This window comes from Miniopterus natalensis, chromosome 3, assembly GCF_054644295.1.
Source record: "Miniopterus natalensis isolate mMinNat1 chromosome 3, mMinNat1.hap1, whole genome shotgun sequence".
Classification (NCBI taxonomy): domain Eukaryota; kingdom Metazoa; phylum Chordata; class Mammalia; order Chiroptera; family Miniopteridae; genus Miniopterus; species Miniopterus natalensis.
The window spans coordinates 37834594-37849608 of NC_142083.1; the positions used below are offsets into that span (position 1 = coordinate 37834594).

Sequence of the window (15015 nt, forward strand, 5' to 3'; positions counted from 1 at the left end):
TCTCTTTTAAAAAATCTTCATGAAAATGTAGCAAAAGTCAAAGATGAAGTACATCCTATTTAGAATAATTAGCCCCCAAATCAGCACAGTTACAATTCCATCTATGCTAAGTTTTACAAAACTTAAAATAAACCTCTTTAATAATTTTAAAGTTTGATTTCAAGATAGATTTTCAAAGTAAATGGTAAAGGTATTGGGACTTCAAGGTCTTGTTTGAAGTAGATTCACTTTACCCAGGTTTTTCGGACCAATCATCACTCTTGTTTGTATCCTTACTTCCCTTAAGGAATAACTGTAATTACACAAAGGTAGAGGTGATGACGAAAAGGTTAGTTTTAAATTTATGTTAGTAAAAAGAAAGCCAGAGAATCAATATGGTTTACTTCAAAAGTGCCTTTATTTAAACGGCAAAAAGTACTCATCTTACTTCAGTAGTTGAAGAATTATGTTTTCCTTATAACAGTAAATACCATCTTAAGTGTGTGTTAAAACAAGCCCACCAGACCACAAAGATGAAATATGAACGTTAGTTAATAATATGAACAAATATCTAATTCATTATTAAGAAAACAAGGCTTTAGAATGTCAGTTCCTCGCATTCCACATAGAACTTCCAATGCTGATCCATTACATGGCATGGGAGAAATTCTTGATCACTGATTAATAGTATTTCATTTATTTGTAGATAATGTGGGATGCTGTGCACTGACTCGGTGGAAGTTCCTGTTTAAATAAGTGTCAACAAATTAGAAGCTGCCTTTTAAACATAAGACTTAAATTTACTTATTGCAAGTCCTCGACCCTAGTCAAGTCTACGAGCACACGTAACAGGCTTTCTGGCCAGGCTGCTCTTTGCTTACTCCATTTTCTGTACCCGAGATAAGCTGCAAATCAGTACTAGCTAATCTCGGGAGAAAGGGGCCTGTTTGCAGTCTAAGAGTCAATGGCCCTGAAACTGGTTTCTCCAACTTCCCTGAGAGTCTGAGAATCCCTTTTCAGAGGGCTCTAGGAGCTAAACGTCACTCAGCAAACCACCTTATTCCACAGGCAGCACCAACATGGGCATGACCTGTGCCGGGCCATTCCAGTTAGACATGCCTGTGTCCAAGAGCTTTGCTCACAATTACAAGCCATACAAGTGTTTGCATAATTACATACCTGTGAGGGCATCTGGAGCTTTTGATGCCCAGCAGCCATTAATCCTTCTAATGCCGACCCCACTCTAATTTGCCTCTGGAGAGCCATCCCTTCCCCACACTTGGCCCATGTGCTTCTAGTGGAATTTACTTATGTCTAAGCCAACCAGTGAACAGGCACTGATTCAGAGACGAAACATGACCCATTCAGAGTGAAGTGCATTGCAAGAGATCTTTGCTGGGTCTTCTGGGAAAGAGCTCCATACTCCTCCCCTCTGAACTTGAACCTGGAAGTATGTAGCTCTGGGATAATGAAAGGAGAGGCTGTTAGGATGGAGCTGAGAAATGGAAAGCAGAGAAACTGGGTGCTAGTCATGCTGTTTGAACCTTGGCTTAAGCCTGAAGACCTCTTCCTGGTCTTTTGTATACATGAGTCAAAAAAATTCCTTTTTGTGAGGGAGGAGGGTTAAGCCAGTTCAATTTGGGTTTTAAACTGTCACAACACAAAGAAATTTAACTTTTTTACACATAATTCCCACATAGTAGACTTGTTTTGTAGATTTTCTGAGACAAAGTATCCCACAAAAGTTGGGGGTAAGGAACATTCTTAAAAAAAAAAAACCACAGAAATAGGCTTTAAATATTACTTTAAATTAATTTCATTAACATTAGCTTAGTTTCATTAGAGCAAGGATAGGCCTCATGCACACAAGAGACACAACCTACTGTCTCTTTTCAGAGTGGGCCTTCCTGCAAAAGCCACAGACATGAACAAAGGCACTTGTAAGAGAGGGCCAGGAGCACCTGATGAGCTTCACCTCATCTGTAACAAGAAGCCATCACCATGGTGCTCACGTAGAGGAGATCACCAACGAAACTACAGAATGGCAGGCAGTGGCTGCAGAGGGAGCAACCTGCCCATCTTCCCAGTTGATGTGTTGGATATAGAGTGGCCCAAACTCTGGGTGCTTGAGATGATATAAGAAAACTGGGAACAGCACTTTCAGATGGATAGTTGTTAACCTAGGAATTCGGGGAAGTTTTCAATGAAGCAATGCTAATAATGTTAACCAAATTTTCCTTTTGCCTTCCCACTCCCATCGTTCATCTTTTCAAATGAGAAAACAGCACATATGTGAAATCTTTCTGTAAAATTGTAAAGCATCATTCATTATTACTCTGCACTCGAAACTATCTTTGCTCAGAGATGAACATGGGCTCTTTCTTTAGGGCTATAATGAATTAAGAGAAGGGGACCATTTTAGGCCTACCTCCTCTTTTTGAGCAGGGCTGACTTTATTACTAAAGTCAGTAGTGTGTGATGGTTTTGATTTACTGTATCTTTGTCAACAGGTTAGCCATGATACAGCCACAGGGCTTACCTGGTTGACATTCTAGCTAGTAGCCATGCACCTGCTTTTCTTTCAAAGGGATAGAGGCCATGGCAGCCAAAAATCCCATCTCCATCTCCACTCAAGTTCACCATCATTACTCAATTTCCTACCATCACAGGACTGTGGGAAAACTACAAGCGGCTCCTCAGTAGCCATTTCCTGGGCAAACCCATGGAAATGGTTTGGGAATATGCACGTCACATCACAAAACATAGTATTAAGACCATCTTCTGTTCACTGCAGAACAGCTCCCCTTCTATAATGATCAGACTGAAAGGGAAGGGCCATTCCTTACAAAATACCTGTCCTCATCACTGTTAGCCCTCACCTTCAGTTGCCTTTTCCTTCTCTCCGTCTCCCACCTTTACTGCACTAGGTATCTCTGAACTCCATCCGCCAGGGCACTTCTACCCATGTCATTCCAGTCAGTGCTGCGCTATATTATCTACTTTACCAGGACCCTGCATCTTTGGCTGACCACAGCTTTTAGCCTCCGATTTTCTTTGTTGTTATCCACAAGAAAATTCCCAACATATTTGTGGGGTTGGGGTGGAGAGACAAACAAAACAAAAAACACAAATATACAGAAAACTGAGCTAAACAGAGTAATCCCTAGGTAGGGAAATGTAAGAATACAACAAATTGATTTCAAGTTTCTGATCCCAGTTTGAATCAAATTTTAAGTAACTGTACAATTGCTAGATCATTTTATTACATAATAGTGTAAGCTTCAGAACTATCTGAGTCATTCCAGGCAAGTAACATTCAGCAAAGTTAGAGCAAAAGAACCTCACTAACTTTTCTATTCTTCCTGAAGTTGAGCAAACCTCTGTCGCGCTCGCTCTCTCCTTCTTTCTCTGTCTCTCTCTCTCTCTGTCTCTCTCTGTATATATATATATATATATATACCCACCTGAAAGCATGAATGCCAGTATGTAATGTCTTAAAAATGGTTTGCTTTTTCTTTACTTAAAAACTGAAACATACTGCTCACTTTGGCAGCACATATATTAAAATTGGAACAATACAAAGAAAATTAGCATGGCCCCTGCGCAAGGATGACCCGCAAATTCATGGACTGTTCCATATTTTAAAAAGAGAGAAACATATGTGCAGTGTACTGTTCCTACTTTAAATAAATGAAAATATATTGTGTTCTGCTATCAGTCTTCTGAGAAATAAATAATAACCTGTAATTACTGCAGGAGCTATGAAGACAACCAATCTACCCTACTGAGATGCAGAAGCCCCTCTGCCTTTAATTTTCACTTTTACTTGATTCCCTAGGCAAAATGCCTCTGAGATCTGTAAACAACGTTTCTAAACATTAGCGTATCCAGCAGCCCAGTACAACCAGGAAAACAGCCACTATGTGAATGTCTGGCTCTTCTTCTTGTCCCTCGTCTCTAACAAGAACTGCACAGCTAAGAAACTGTTCTGCTCATGCACAAGTAGGGAGAAATAAATCTTCCTCAAGCAGTATCACCCAACATTAGTCTGCACATGCATACATACTTAAACTGAATCCCTAGATTCATTACCAGGCAAAAGAATGGGCTTATGCAACCATTCATGTTATCTAGTTGTCCATTAGCACTTCAAAATGACAAGTTAACTAGGTGAAAAGTAATTTTAAAAGTTAAAATTATTAAAATTAACTTTTAAAATTATTTTTCCTCTAATTTTTTAAAAAATTTCCCTTAATAAATCAAAAGCAAAAATAGGTCAGATTCATTCTTTTATCTGATGGTTTACTTCTGAAACATCACTAACCTATGGACTCTTTCCATATAACCCATTTTACCTCTCTGGCTCTCAGTTTCATCATCTGTAAAACAGGCCCAAGACTAGTTGATATATAAAGTTCACTTCTAACTCTAAAGTTACTGAACTCAGGCTTCCAGAGCTTATTTTTACAAACTAAGCATTCTGCATTTCATTAGAACTATGGGATGAAACTTTGCTTACTCTAGTTATAAATAGAAATGAACATATTTACATATATATCTCATTCTGAATTAGAAATATAATTCCAATCAAAGGCAAAATGATTAAGAATTATTTTAACAGATTGTAAAAACACATCTAGTTGTGCTACAGAAAAAAATCTATTATGGCTACTTAAATAAAAGTCCAATGCCTTTTTAAAATAAAGAAATCCTGCCCGGCCTGGCATGGCTCAGTGGTTGAGCATCAACCTAGGATCCAGGTGATCGGGGTTTGATTCCCAGTCAGGGCACATGCCCGGATTGCGGGTTCAATCTCCAGTTGGGGGTGTGCAGGAGGCAGCTGATCAATGACTCTCATCAGTGATGTTTCTATCTACCTCTCTCCCTCTCCTTTCCTCTCTCTGAAATCAATAAAGATATATTTTTTAAAAACAAAAATAAAAAAATAAAGAAATCCCAATGGATAAATATGGTGGTGTATTATATGACTTCATGTTTAATAAAAAACTTTTATTGGTTGATTTTTTTTTTTTTTTTAGAGAGAGGAAAGGATGGAGGGAGGGAGAAAAAGAGAGAAAGAAGCATCAATTTGTTGGTCCAATTATTTATGCATTCATTGGTTGATTCTTGTAGGTGCCCTGACAGCGGATCAAACCCACAACCTCGACATATTGGGATGATGCTCTCACCAACTGAGTAACCTGGCCAGAGCTATGACTTGACATTTAAAACTAAATTAATAATTTGATATAGATTCACATTAATAAGATCAAAAATGGTCTGTGAAACTGTACCAGAATCAAGAAATAAAACTGAACATTATATTTTGAAGTTTAAAACCATGTCAGCCCTCATTCTTTGGGAAAAATTGAAATTCAATAGGTGATTCCCAAGGCTGAATTGGATTTGAAGTACTTGATTTTATATGTAAATTTGCAAGTTTTTGTTGTACATTTGTTGTACATTTGCACATTTGTTGTACAACTATGAACCCTGAAGCTCCTAACCGGCCCAAGGTATGTAAAAGAATTTGGTAGAGGGCCTGACACGTGGCAGATACTCCACAGAGAACTCGTCTTCTCTTTTCTCTACTTTATGAATTAGGCCAGAGGAGTACTAATCACGATACTGTATGAAAAGCATGATAGAAATAATGAAAAAGAATCGAGAGTTATAGCTAGGAGCTGAAATAACCCCCTGCTCTGTTACCAGGTGCCCATCTTTCTCGGGCGTTTAAGGTTCAAGAAGTTCTTAACCACATAAAACAGAAGCACCTGTGAATGTTTGTGCTCTATTACGTATACTTTTACAGAGAAATGAAGCACAATATCAGCTCTGAAATGATGAAAACTCTTTAAAGTCACTTATTTACAACAGATTATCAGTAAGTCAAGGATCATTTTTATTAAAAACAAAAGAGAGTCTATTTTTTCCTGAAAAATCTTGTTCTACTTTCAAATGAACAAATGATGTTAGGCCCCCATGAAAGAAAATTCTGTAATTAGTGTGCTTTAAATGATGGGCTGAGAAAAGAAAGATTTCAGAAAGCTCTTTCTCTTTTTTTTGCTTAGATGAATACGTTTTGCTTAATGTGCTTTGAGTTTCTTGGTACTATGGTGACAGGGGACGTAAATATATAAAATTGGCTTTCCAAAATGTGATTTTGAGGCAGGAACCGCCGCCATTTCAGGAAGATTCCCCATCTCAGGTATCAGATTACGCGCCTGAATGTACATGTGACCTTATCTGACCTCTGGAACCCCGCCCACTATTTTTGCGCCACAAGCAGGCCCGACCTCCGACCCTATAAAGCTGACCCAAGCCCTTTGTTCGGGGCCCAGAATTTGGAGATGCCTCCTCTGGGACCGCATGCGTTAATAAAGGTCTCCTTTCGCCTCCTCCGGTGTACGGTCTGAGTCTTTTCCGCTACATATTTAGTGTTCTTTTAAAGAACTTTATGAAAAGTATGTCAATACATCTGTACACGATGACCACAAGTTATGTAGAAGTTTGAGAATGTTCACTCTTCCCTCCAAATTGTACTGAAATATCAGTGAAGATTCCCTCAGTAACACAGAAGAGGCACCAGAGCCAAGGAGGCAGAGAGGATAGTGTGAAATTTCAAAGGAAAATGCACCATAGGCTCATTCCATTTTAAAGCTTAAAAGGACTTTAGAGATAGATACTTCAGGGATTTCATCAACAGAATTTTATTATTTACTTATTACTTTTCTTTACATTTTTTACTGCTTTTTAGAAAGAGAGGAAGGGAGAGAGAGAAGTAACAATTTGAGAGCAAACATGGATGAGCTGCCCCCTGCATGCCCCCTACCAGGGATCAAGCCTGAAACCCAGGTGTGTGCCTGACCAAAAATTAAACTGGCAACCTTTCCATGCACAGGGCATGCCCAACCAACTGAGCCATACTGGCCAGGGCAACAGAATTTTATTTTTAAAGACTGGTGTTTAAATGTTTAAAATCGTTAGCTGGAAACAACATATGTCCTCAAATTTTTTAATATACCACATTTAACACTTGAGTCCACTGATACACTCACTTAAGTTACCAATGTAACTAGTTTTTGTGTGGAACTCAGAATAAAACTCTTCCATCATTTCTGATTAATTGAAGAAAGTCTTAAAATGGTAAGATTAAAAACTTATCACTTATCTTCATGACTCAGGATTTTCTTGATACCGTGAATCCAAAATCCACTTTGCTTTATGTAGAAATAGATACTGAGATTGCTGCTATTTGTCCCACAAAATGTTAATATATATTATCTGATTAAAGAAATTTAGGAAATGTTAACAAAGCTAAACAGATTTCATTATAATGTCTCATAAAGAGAGACTTTTTTAAAATTTCTGGTTCAGAAAATGTGAGGGCCTTCCCTCTTCAATTCACAGTGAGAAGCAGAACATTCTGAAAAAGGAGACTCTTAGATCCCGTTTACCATTTGTCAATTCCTTCACCAGAAATCCCATTGTAGCCTGTGAGGCCCAGATGTCAAAAATGGTGATGGAGGGAGACCCGATTTGAGTGGGGAACACTCAACGCAACTTACAGATAATGTACGTAAAACTGTACACCTGAAACCTCTATCATTTTATTAACAATGTCACCCCAATAAACTCAATAAGTTTTTTAAAAAGGCCAATCACAAGTAAATCCAGTTTTAAAATAGCAGCCCTTTGAATCATATGTATGCATGCATTCATTCATTCATGCATGCATTCATTCATTCATGCATGCATTCATGCATTCAGGGAACATTTACTGAGACGCTACTGTATGCCAGGCCTTGGGGGATATAATAGGAAGCAAGAGCCCATAAAAGTCTCTCTAAACTCAAAGATCTCAGTCTATTAGGGGATTAAAATTAGGTAACCAGCACTTATTTATAATTTAGAGTGATATACATAAGCTTTTATCACAACAGTGTTAGAATCTATACCCTTCTTATAAAAGTAAATAAATTGAAAAGTGTCATTTTTAAAAAACCATATCCAAATTCTTTTCCCAACACCTGTTTGCTTGGTTCCTGTAGTGGGTTGTCTAAATAAGGTCTTTCTGAAAGTGAAAAGGAGTGCTACTAATAATTTTGCTGGATTAAGGGCTGCCCAGGTCAAACTGGGATGCATGGTTCCCTTATTCCCAAAAAACACTATTCTGAACTGTGATTATAAAAAAGTGCAAGAGAACAGATTATGTTCGTGATCTGAAGTAGGCTGATGAAATCCACATCAACTTATTTTTCCTTCGAGCCACAACTTGCATGAGCACATTCTGATATGCAGAAAAGGGAAAAAGCTTCTCTCCTGAATGCTTTGCTTATAATAGGATTAGAGTTTACCTTTTTCTGACTTGCCATGTCTTTGGATTTCTGCAAGGTACCACAAAACCACATATGAAAGAACCTTAAGTCAAGAAGGTTCAACAAAACTCCAACAGTAGCCTACAGAATGCAGCAGGGACCTGTCTGTAGGTTCCTAGTCCCATATTAAGGTAGTAAGAAGTGGGCTGGCACACTGGCACCTCCACAGTTCTCAAATTAGTATTAATATTTTTTGAAATATCTAAAAGAAAGATAACTCAGGATTTAGTAACAAGAAACTGTTTACATTGTTGGCAACAGAAACAGCAGCTAAGAAACCATTTTTATTTCATGATCATTTAGCAGGGAACTGTGGTCCCTCTGAGGAAGGAAATGCATGGCTGGGGTTGGAAATGCATGCCTAGCACTAAAAAATCTGAGGAGCAAATAACCTTTATGATATAAGGAAGACCGAAAGTTCTGCATTGAGGTTAAAACCTAGGAGGAGAAAGAGTTTACTTGGCTTTTCTTCGAGAGAGAGAGAGAGAGAGAGAGAGAGAGTGTGTGTGTGTGTGTGTGTGTGTGTGAGAGAGAGAGAGAGAGAGAGAGAGAGAGAGAGAGAGAGAGAGAGAGAGAGAGAGAGAGAGAGAGTCTACAGGCACTAGAGTAGGTGTGCTGTGGAATCAAAATAAAGGGCTGAATGTATCAAGTTTTCAAATTATTATCTGCATAAGAAATCAGATACTACTAGTCATTCAAAGTAATAGGTTCAGAGTAATAGGTCAGGCTGACTGCATAAGAATCACTTTTAAAACTTCAGGTTCCTGGACCCTACTCCAAGATTTGATTAGATAGATCTGCAGTCAGGGTTAGGAACCAAAGACCATAAATTACTACAAAAACTCCTTTCCATTTCTTAAGCCCTTTAACTTCACTACAATTGTTGTTTTACCAGGTATGTTTCCCTGAAATGATAAAAAGCACTTTTGATGTTGTCTTCAAAAAACTAGGGAAAATGTATCCCATTCTGAAGTCAGTTTCAGAGACAGAGGAGGACACTAAGCAGTTAGGGTAGATTAGGTATCAAGTTAGGAGAGGAAAGTACTTTGAATTACTGGGGAAAAACCCTAGAGTGCCCTGGTTAGGGGTTTGGTGATAGTAACCCCTGCTTGGGTCATGACTCTGGATATCACAGTACCATTATCTTCTGTTTTGTACCTCCTCTTTGTCTATATTGTCCCCACCTAGTCTGAGGCAGGGACACTGGGGGGAAAAAGGGAGCACTATATCAGAGAAGGGTAACTTAAAATTAATTATGTCTGTTTTCTAAAAATGTGTGCTGCCCTTTTAAGATCATTTCAAAATCTGCTGCTAATTGCTGAAGACTTTATCTTTTCAGTTTTCTCAGGCTAAGGTTTATTTCATCAGATAGATCATATTTGTTTACACTAATAAGCAAAGATTTATTTTAGTATGTTTGTAGAAAATATGGAAAACTAACCAAATCATGCCTGCAGGAAGGAAAAAATACTATTTTCCCCCTTTTACATGACATTAAAAAAAAATCTACCCAAAGTAAGTACAGCATATATTCAGAGAAAGAAATTGTAAGCAGAGGGTATCATTTCTTAAATTCCCCTAAATCAACAGTGGTTAAAAATCGCATGCTGTAAACAAACAGAAAATAACAAGTGTTGGTGAGGGCATGGACAAACTAGAAACCTTGTACATTGCTGGTGGGAATGTAAAATGGTTTAGGTGCTGCAGAAAACAGTTTGGCTGTTCCACAGAAAGTTATATATAATTACTATATGACATAACAATTCCACTGCTAGGTATATACCCAAAGTAATTAAAAACATATACCCAACAAATACACGTATTCATGTCTTCACAGCAATAGCCAAAAAGTGGCAACAACCCAAGTGTTCATCAAAGGATAAGTGAATAAATGAACTGTGGTGTGTATGCATGCAATGGGACATAAGTCAGCCGTAAGAAGGAATGGAATACTGACAGATATCACATGTGGATGATCCTTGAAAGCAGTGTGCTAAGAGAAAGATGCCGGACACAAAAGGCTACATAGGGTGGGGCAAAAGTAGGTTTACAGTTGTTTGTATGGAAAATAATATAATAAATAATACAAGAATAAATTTTCATGTATTCACAACTGTAAATCCACTTTTGCCCCACCCTGTATACTGTATGATTCCATTTTATGATACATTCAGAATAGGAAAATCCCTACAGACAGAAAGCAGACTGGTAGACCCCAGGGACTGGGGGGACTGGAGGATGGAGGGTAACTGCTGAATGGGTAGGGGTTTCTTTTTGGGGTGATGAAAGTGTTTGGGACATCAGAGAAGTGGTGGCTGTACAACATTGTGAATGTAGTAAATGCCACTGACTTGTTCACTTTAAAAAGAGGACATGTGGCCTGGCCGGATGTGGCTCAGCAGTTGAGCATCGACCTAGAATCCAGATCACAGTTCCACTCCTGGTCAGGGCACATGCCGGGTTTTGGGCTCGATCCCCAGTCGGGGGCGAGCAGTAGGCAACTGATCAATGACTCTCTCATCATTGATGTTTCTATCTCTCTCTCCCTTCCTCACTCTGAAATCAATAAAGATATATATTTAAAAAATAAAAATAAAAAACAAATAAAAAGGGGACATCTGTAATACTTTCAACAATAAAGATAAATTTTTAAAAATAATAATAAAATAAATAAAACTCAAAAAAATAAAATGGCTATTTGAATGTTATGTGAATTTCACCTGAATGAAAAAGAAGAGCAAAAAAAAAAAAAAAGGAGTGCTTCCCAGTAGGTTTGGGTGTGGGTCTGCACATACCTGGAAGACAAGGTTGACACTGCTCAGGTAACAAGTTTGGCTCTGAAGGGATGAGTACTTCTTCAGAAACATACTTTAAAAGTTCCTTCCCCAGATACGTTACCTGTGTATAATTAAGCAAAGCATTTAAAAACCATACACTTTTATGAGGAACAAATTGCAACTTTGGTAAAGTATACTATTATATATTATGGATTGGTAAACTACAGCCCACAGCCTAATCCAAGCTGCCAAATCCTTCTTTTGTAAATAAAGTTTTATTAGAGTACAGTGACACCCATTTGTTTACTTAACATCTATGGTTGCTTTTGTGCTACAACAGGATCAAGTAGTTGCAACAGAGACTATATGCCCATGAAGACTAAAACATTTATTATTTGGCCCTTCACAGAAACAATTTGTTGACCCCTACTGTATATCATTAATTCTCTTATCCATTCACTTACTCACCAACCATTTACTCAGCACTTGATACTTTATAACTTTGAAAAATTATGTTGCATTAATAAAGCCACAAAACTAATGGCACTTTTCAAGAAATCAGATGCTTAACTCATTAGATTAATAACAATTGGGCCTATACGTCCAAGTTTTTTGTTTTGGTTTGCTTGTGAACTTAGCTATTGTTTATCAGCCCAAAAGATCAGAGCTTAGAAATATCTACAGTGAATGAGCTGGGCTGAGGCTGATTGTCAAACACCTGCCAGGAATGTTCTGGGCCTGAGTGTCTTTGGGTTCTCCACTCTTACTTCTAGGGCAGTATAATAATATACCCCCAGAAGCTAGGTTCGTTGTGGTTAAACCATCAAGTCTCACCTTGAACATCCCTTCCTCCAAGATGTCGTCCTATATCCTTTAAGCTCAGGTAATGACTCTCCCCTAGCGTCCCATAACTTCTGTGTTCATATTTCTGTCAAGGTACTTATCACATTTAAATGAAATTATGTGTTAATGTATGTTTCCATTAAACTATAAGCTCCTTGAAGGCAGAATCTGTATCGTATTCATTTTTATACTCTAGCACTTCACATAGTCCCTGACAATACTGGAGAAAAAACTCTGAAGTCCCAGCTCTTAAGCAAGATTTTTTTTTTAAAAAAAAATATATCTTTATTGATTTCAGAGAGAGGAAAGGAGAGGGAGAGATAGAAACATCAATGATGAGTCACTGATCAAGCCCACAACCTGGGCATGTGCCCTGACCGGGAATCGAACCCCGATCGCCTGGATCCCAGGTCGACGCTCAACCGCTGAGCCACGCCCAGCCGGGCTTAAGCAAGATTTTAAAATTTGGAGTCTAAATTTGTACGTTTGTAAAACGAGCGCCTCCAGCTTATTAAGTTGTTGTGAGGATAAAAAGAGATCACATATGAAAATCATTTGGCATACTCTCTAGCACATCCTCAATAAATGTTATTGAACAGAGTGAGGAGGCCCAGGGGATCTGGAAGGGTTAGGCGCTCTGGGCTCAATCCATGACTAAATGAAGCCTGGTAACAGAAATGAAACAGACCTGGCCTACCCAGTGTGCTATGCCCTCATTTGCCATGGAAGAAGGGGTGAGGCCCCTGAATATCATCTGTCAGTTCTCCAAACAACTATCAATTAGAAACAATGGATTTTTTCATGTTGTGCCCTGACGATATCCAATACACCCTATACGCTCATCAATGGGCAGGCTCAGTATGTTTCCACCTATATCTCAGATTTAAAGTACATTTTTATCAGTTGGTGCTGGGTAATATTATAATAAAATTGTAACCTAGCAGCCTTAGAGATCTTAAACATACCACTGGGGTAATCCAGACATACAAAGAACACAGCTTTAAGAAAATCCACTGAACTCTGAGGATGACATGGTTGCAGCAGCAGCGGAGCTCCATCCTGCCTGCTCCTGCTCCTGACTCACTGCTGTTTGCTCTCTCTCTCACTGCCAAGGAACAAGTTGGTCAGGAAGCTGCTGCAGCCATGGCTTTTAAAGGTACCAGAAAGACCCATGGAACCAAGGGTGGCAATTCACGGGAATTACTCTAACCCCCCACAACATAAAGTCTTTGGAGAAGGTATGTGCTGATTTGATCAGAGGCACAAAGGAAAAGAATCTCAAAGTGAAGGACCAGTTTGGAAGACTGTGAGAATCACTACAAGAAAAACTCTCTGTAGGGAGGGTTCTAAGCCTTGGGATTGGTTTCAGATGAGGATCCACAAGTGCCTCATTGACTTGCACAGCTCTTCTGAGACTATTAGGCAGATTACTTCCATCAGTATTGAGCCAGGAGTCAAGACTCAAAAAGGTTTAGTCAACCTTTTAAATAAATAGACTATCAGTTGTTAACAAACTCCACTGAGTTAAAAATCTATTTTCCACAAGATAGGAGCGACTTATTGAAAAGGACAGTAATAAATAGATCTCTACATGAACAGGTACTAGGTCACTTCTGGACACTGTCCATTTCACAATAGTGCCTGTGCTCCAGTTGGCTAAAGCATAGGGTGCCATTTTGAGCACTGACTCAAGCAGCACTTTCTAAAAAACTTTCTCCCACCACGATTAGGAGTATCAAGATACAGAAAAGTTGAGGTAGGAATATAGAAAGCGATGGAAATTGTTGATCTGGACAGACTAGCCTCAGTCAGTTAATTGCACTCCCAATGTGTCATAACTTAAACCTCCTGTGAATCCACCTTCTACTCAGGAGATGTTGGAGGTGTGGGCCCTTTTAAAGTGTGTAGGGTGAGGGGGAAACCATAGAGAAAGTCAATACTACATCCAAAGGAGTAAATTTATAAAGGAAAATTTTCAGACAGGGAAGCATTGTGATGAGAAGTGTGTCTGCACAAAAGATCTGTCAGTGCTCTTTGAGTCAATGCTCAAAATGGCAGTCTACTTCTTATCTGCATAAATCTAGTCCTGAGCATTCACAAAAATGAACTGTCATTCTTCTGCAATTGTATTACAGAAAGGCATTTTTCCTGTGGAAGTGGGCAATTTTTGCTGCACAAGAATAAGGCTTTGCAGAAATTCATAAAGGCAGCTGAATGATTCTGAGTTCAAGGCAACCTGTTTCCAGTGAAAGGAAGTGGGAGCATCCTTTGGGATTGCTGTAAATGTAGAAACAGTGCATAGGGAAGCAGAAGATCAGGCTGTAGTCTTGGTTCTGGCACTTATTGGCCGTGAGGCTAACCAAGTCAATCACTGGCAACCCTGTTTTCATATCCATGAATAAAGATTATAATTGACCTTCTGACTTCTTGGGGGTTTTGTGAAAGAATATACGTAAAAATGTTTTATAAACCACACAGTGCTATGCAAGTCCTAGCATGTCCAAGTTGGAAGGGTCTTTAGAGACCATTTAGCACTATTACTTTGCACATAAAAAAACAGGTTCAGAAAGGTTAAAGGAATTAACCTAGATCAGTGATTCTCACTCCAGGCTGCACATTAGAATTACCTGGAAAGTTTTTTTAAAATATTATCACCTGTTCTTTAACCCAGGCTATTAGATCAGAAGCTATGGGGCTGGAGTCCACTAGGCACTGGTATATTTAAAAGCACCCCACATGATTCTAATGTGTAGGCAGGATTGAAAACTGTTGCTCACATCATATTACTTATCAAGAGTGGTATCAGGAACAAGCATGGTCTCCTGTCTCCACAGAGAGATCACTCTGCCACATCAGGATGATGCCTAACAGCCAGAGACTGTCAGTGACAGCAAACAGTGATGCCCAATGGGAATAAGCATCAGGATTCCCTTGGCAAGGCCTAGCTGCTTGGGTAGGAAGTATGAGTCATCTCTGTGCCTAGTGGCTCTGACATTCTGTCCGATGCAGTACAAGGCCTAGTTTTTTGGCATTTCTTG

The 15015-nt window shown here is 38.9% G+C and overlaps 1 protein-coding gene and 1 non-coding gene across 2 annotated transcripts in view; one reads left to right on the top strand and one right to left on the bottom strand.

The window, feature by feature from the left end:
* Window positions 1-340: 340 nt before the first annotated feature.
* Window positions 341-15015, bottom strand: part of ANKRD31 (ankyrin repeat domain 31) — a 91029-nt gene continuing 76354 nt past the window's right edge. Inside the window, exons 24-25 of the mRNA XM_087815192.1 lie at window positions 11153-11255; window positions 341-723 (exon numbers count right to left, since the gene is read on the bottom strand). Coding sequence (XP_087671318.1) covers window positions 578-723; window positions 11153-11255 — 249 coding nt within the window. The 3' untranslated portion in view covers window positions 341-577. The remainder of the gene's footprint in view (window positions 724-11152; window positions 11256-15015) is intronic.
* On the top strand, window positions 3517-3623 carry LOC148093474 (U6 spliceosomal RNA). The gene has a single exon (XR_015714324.1). It is a non-coding gene; the product is annotated as a U6 spliceosomal RNA (small nuclear RNA).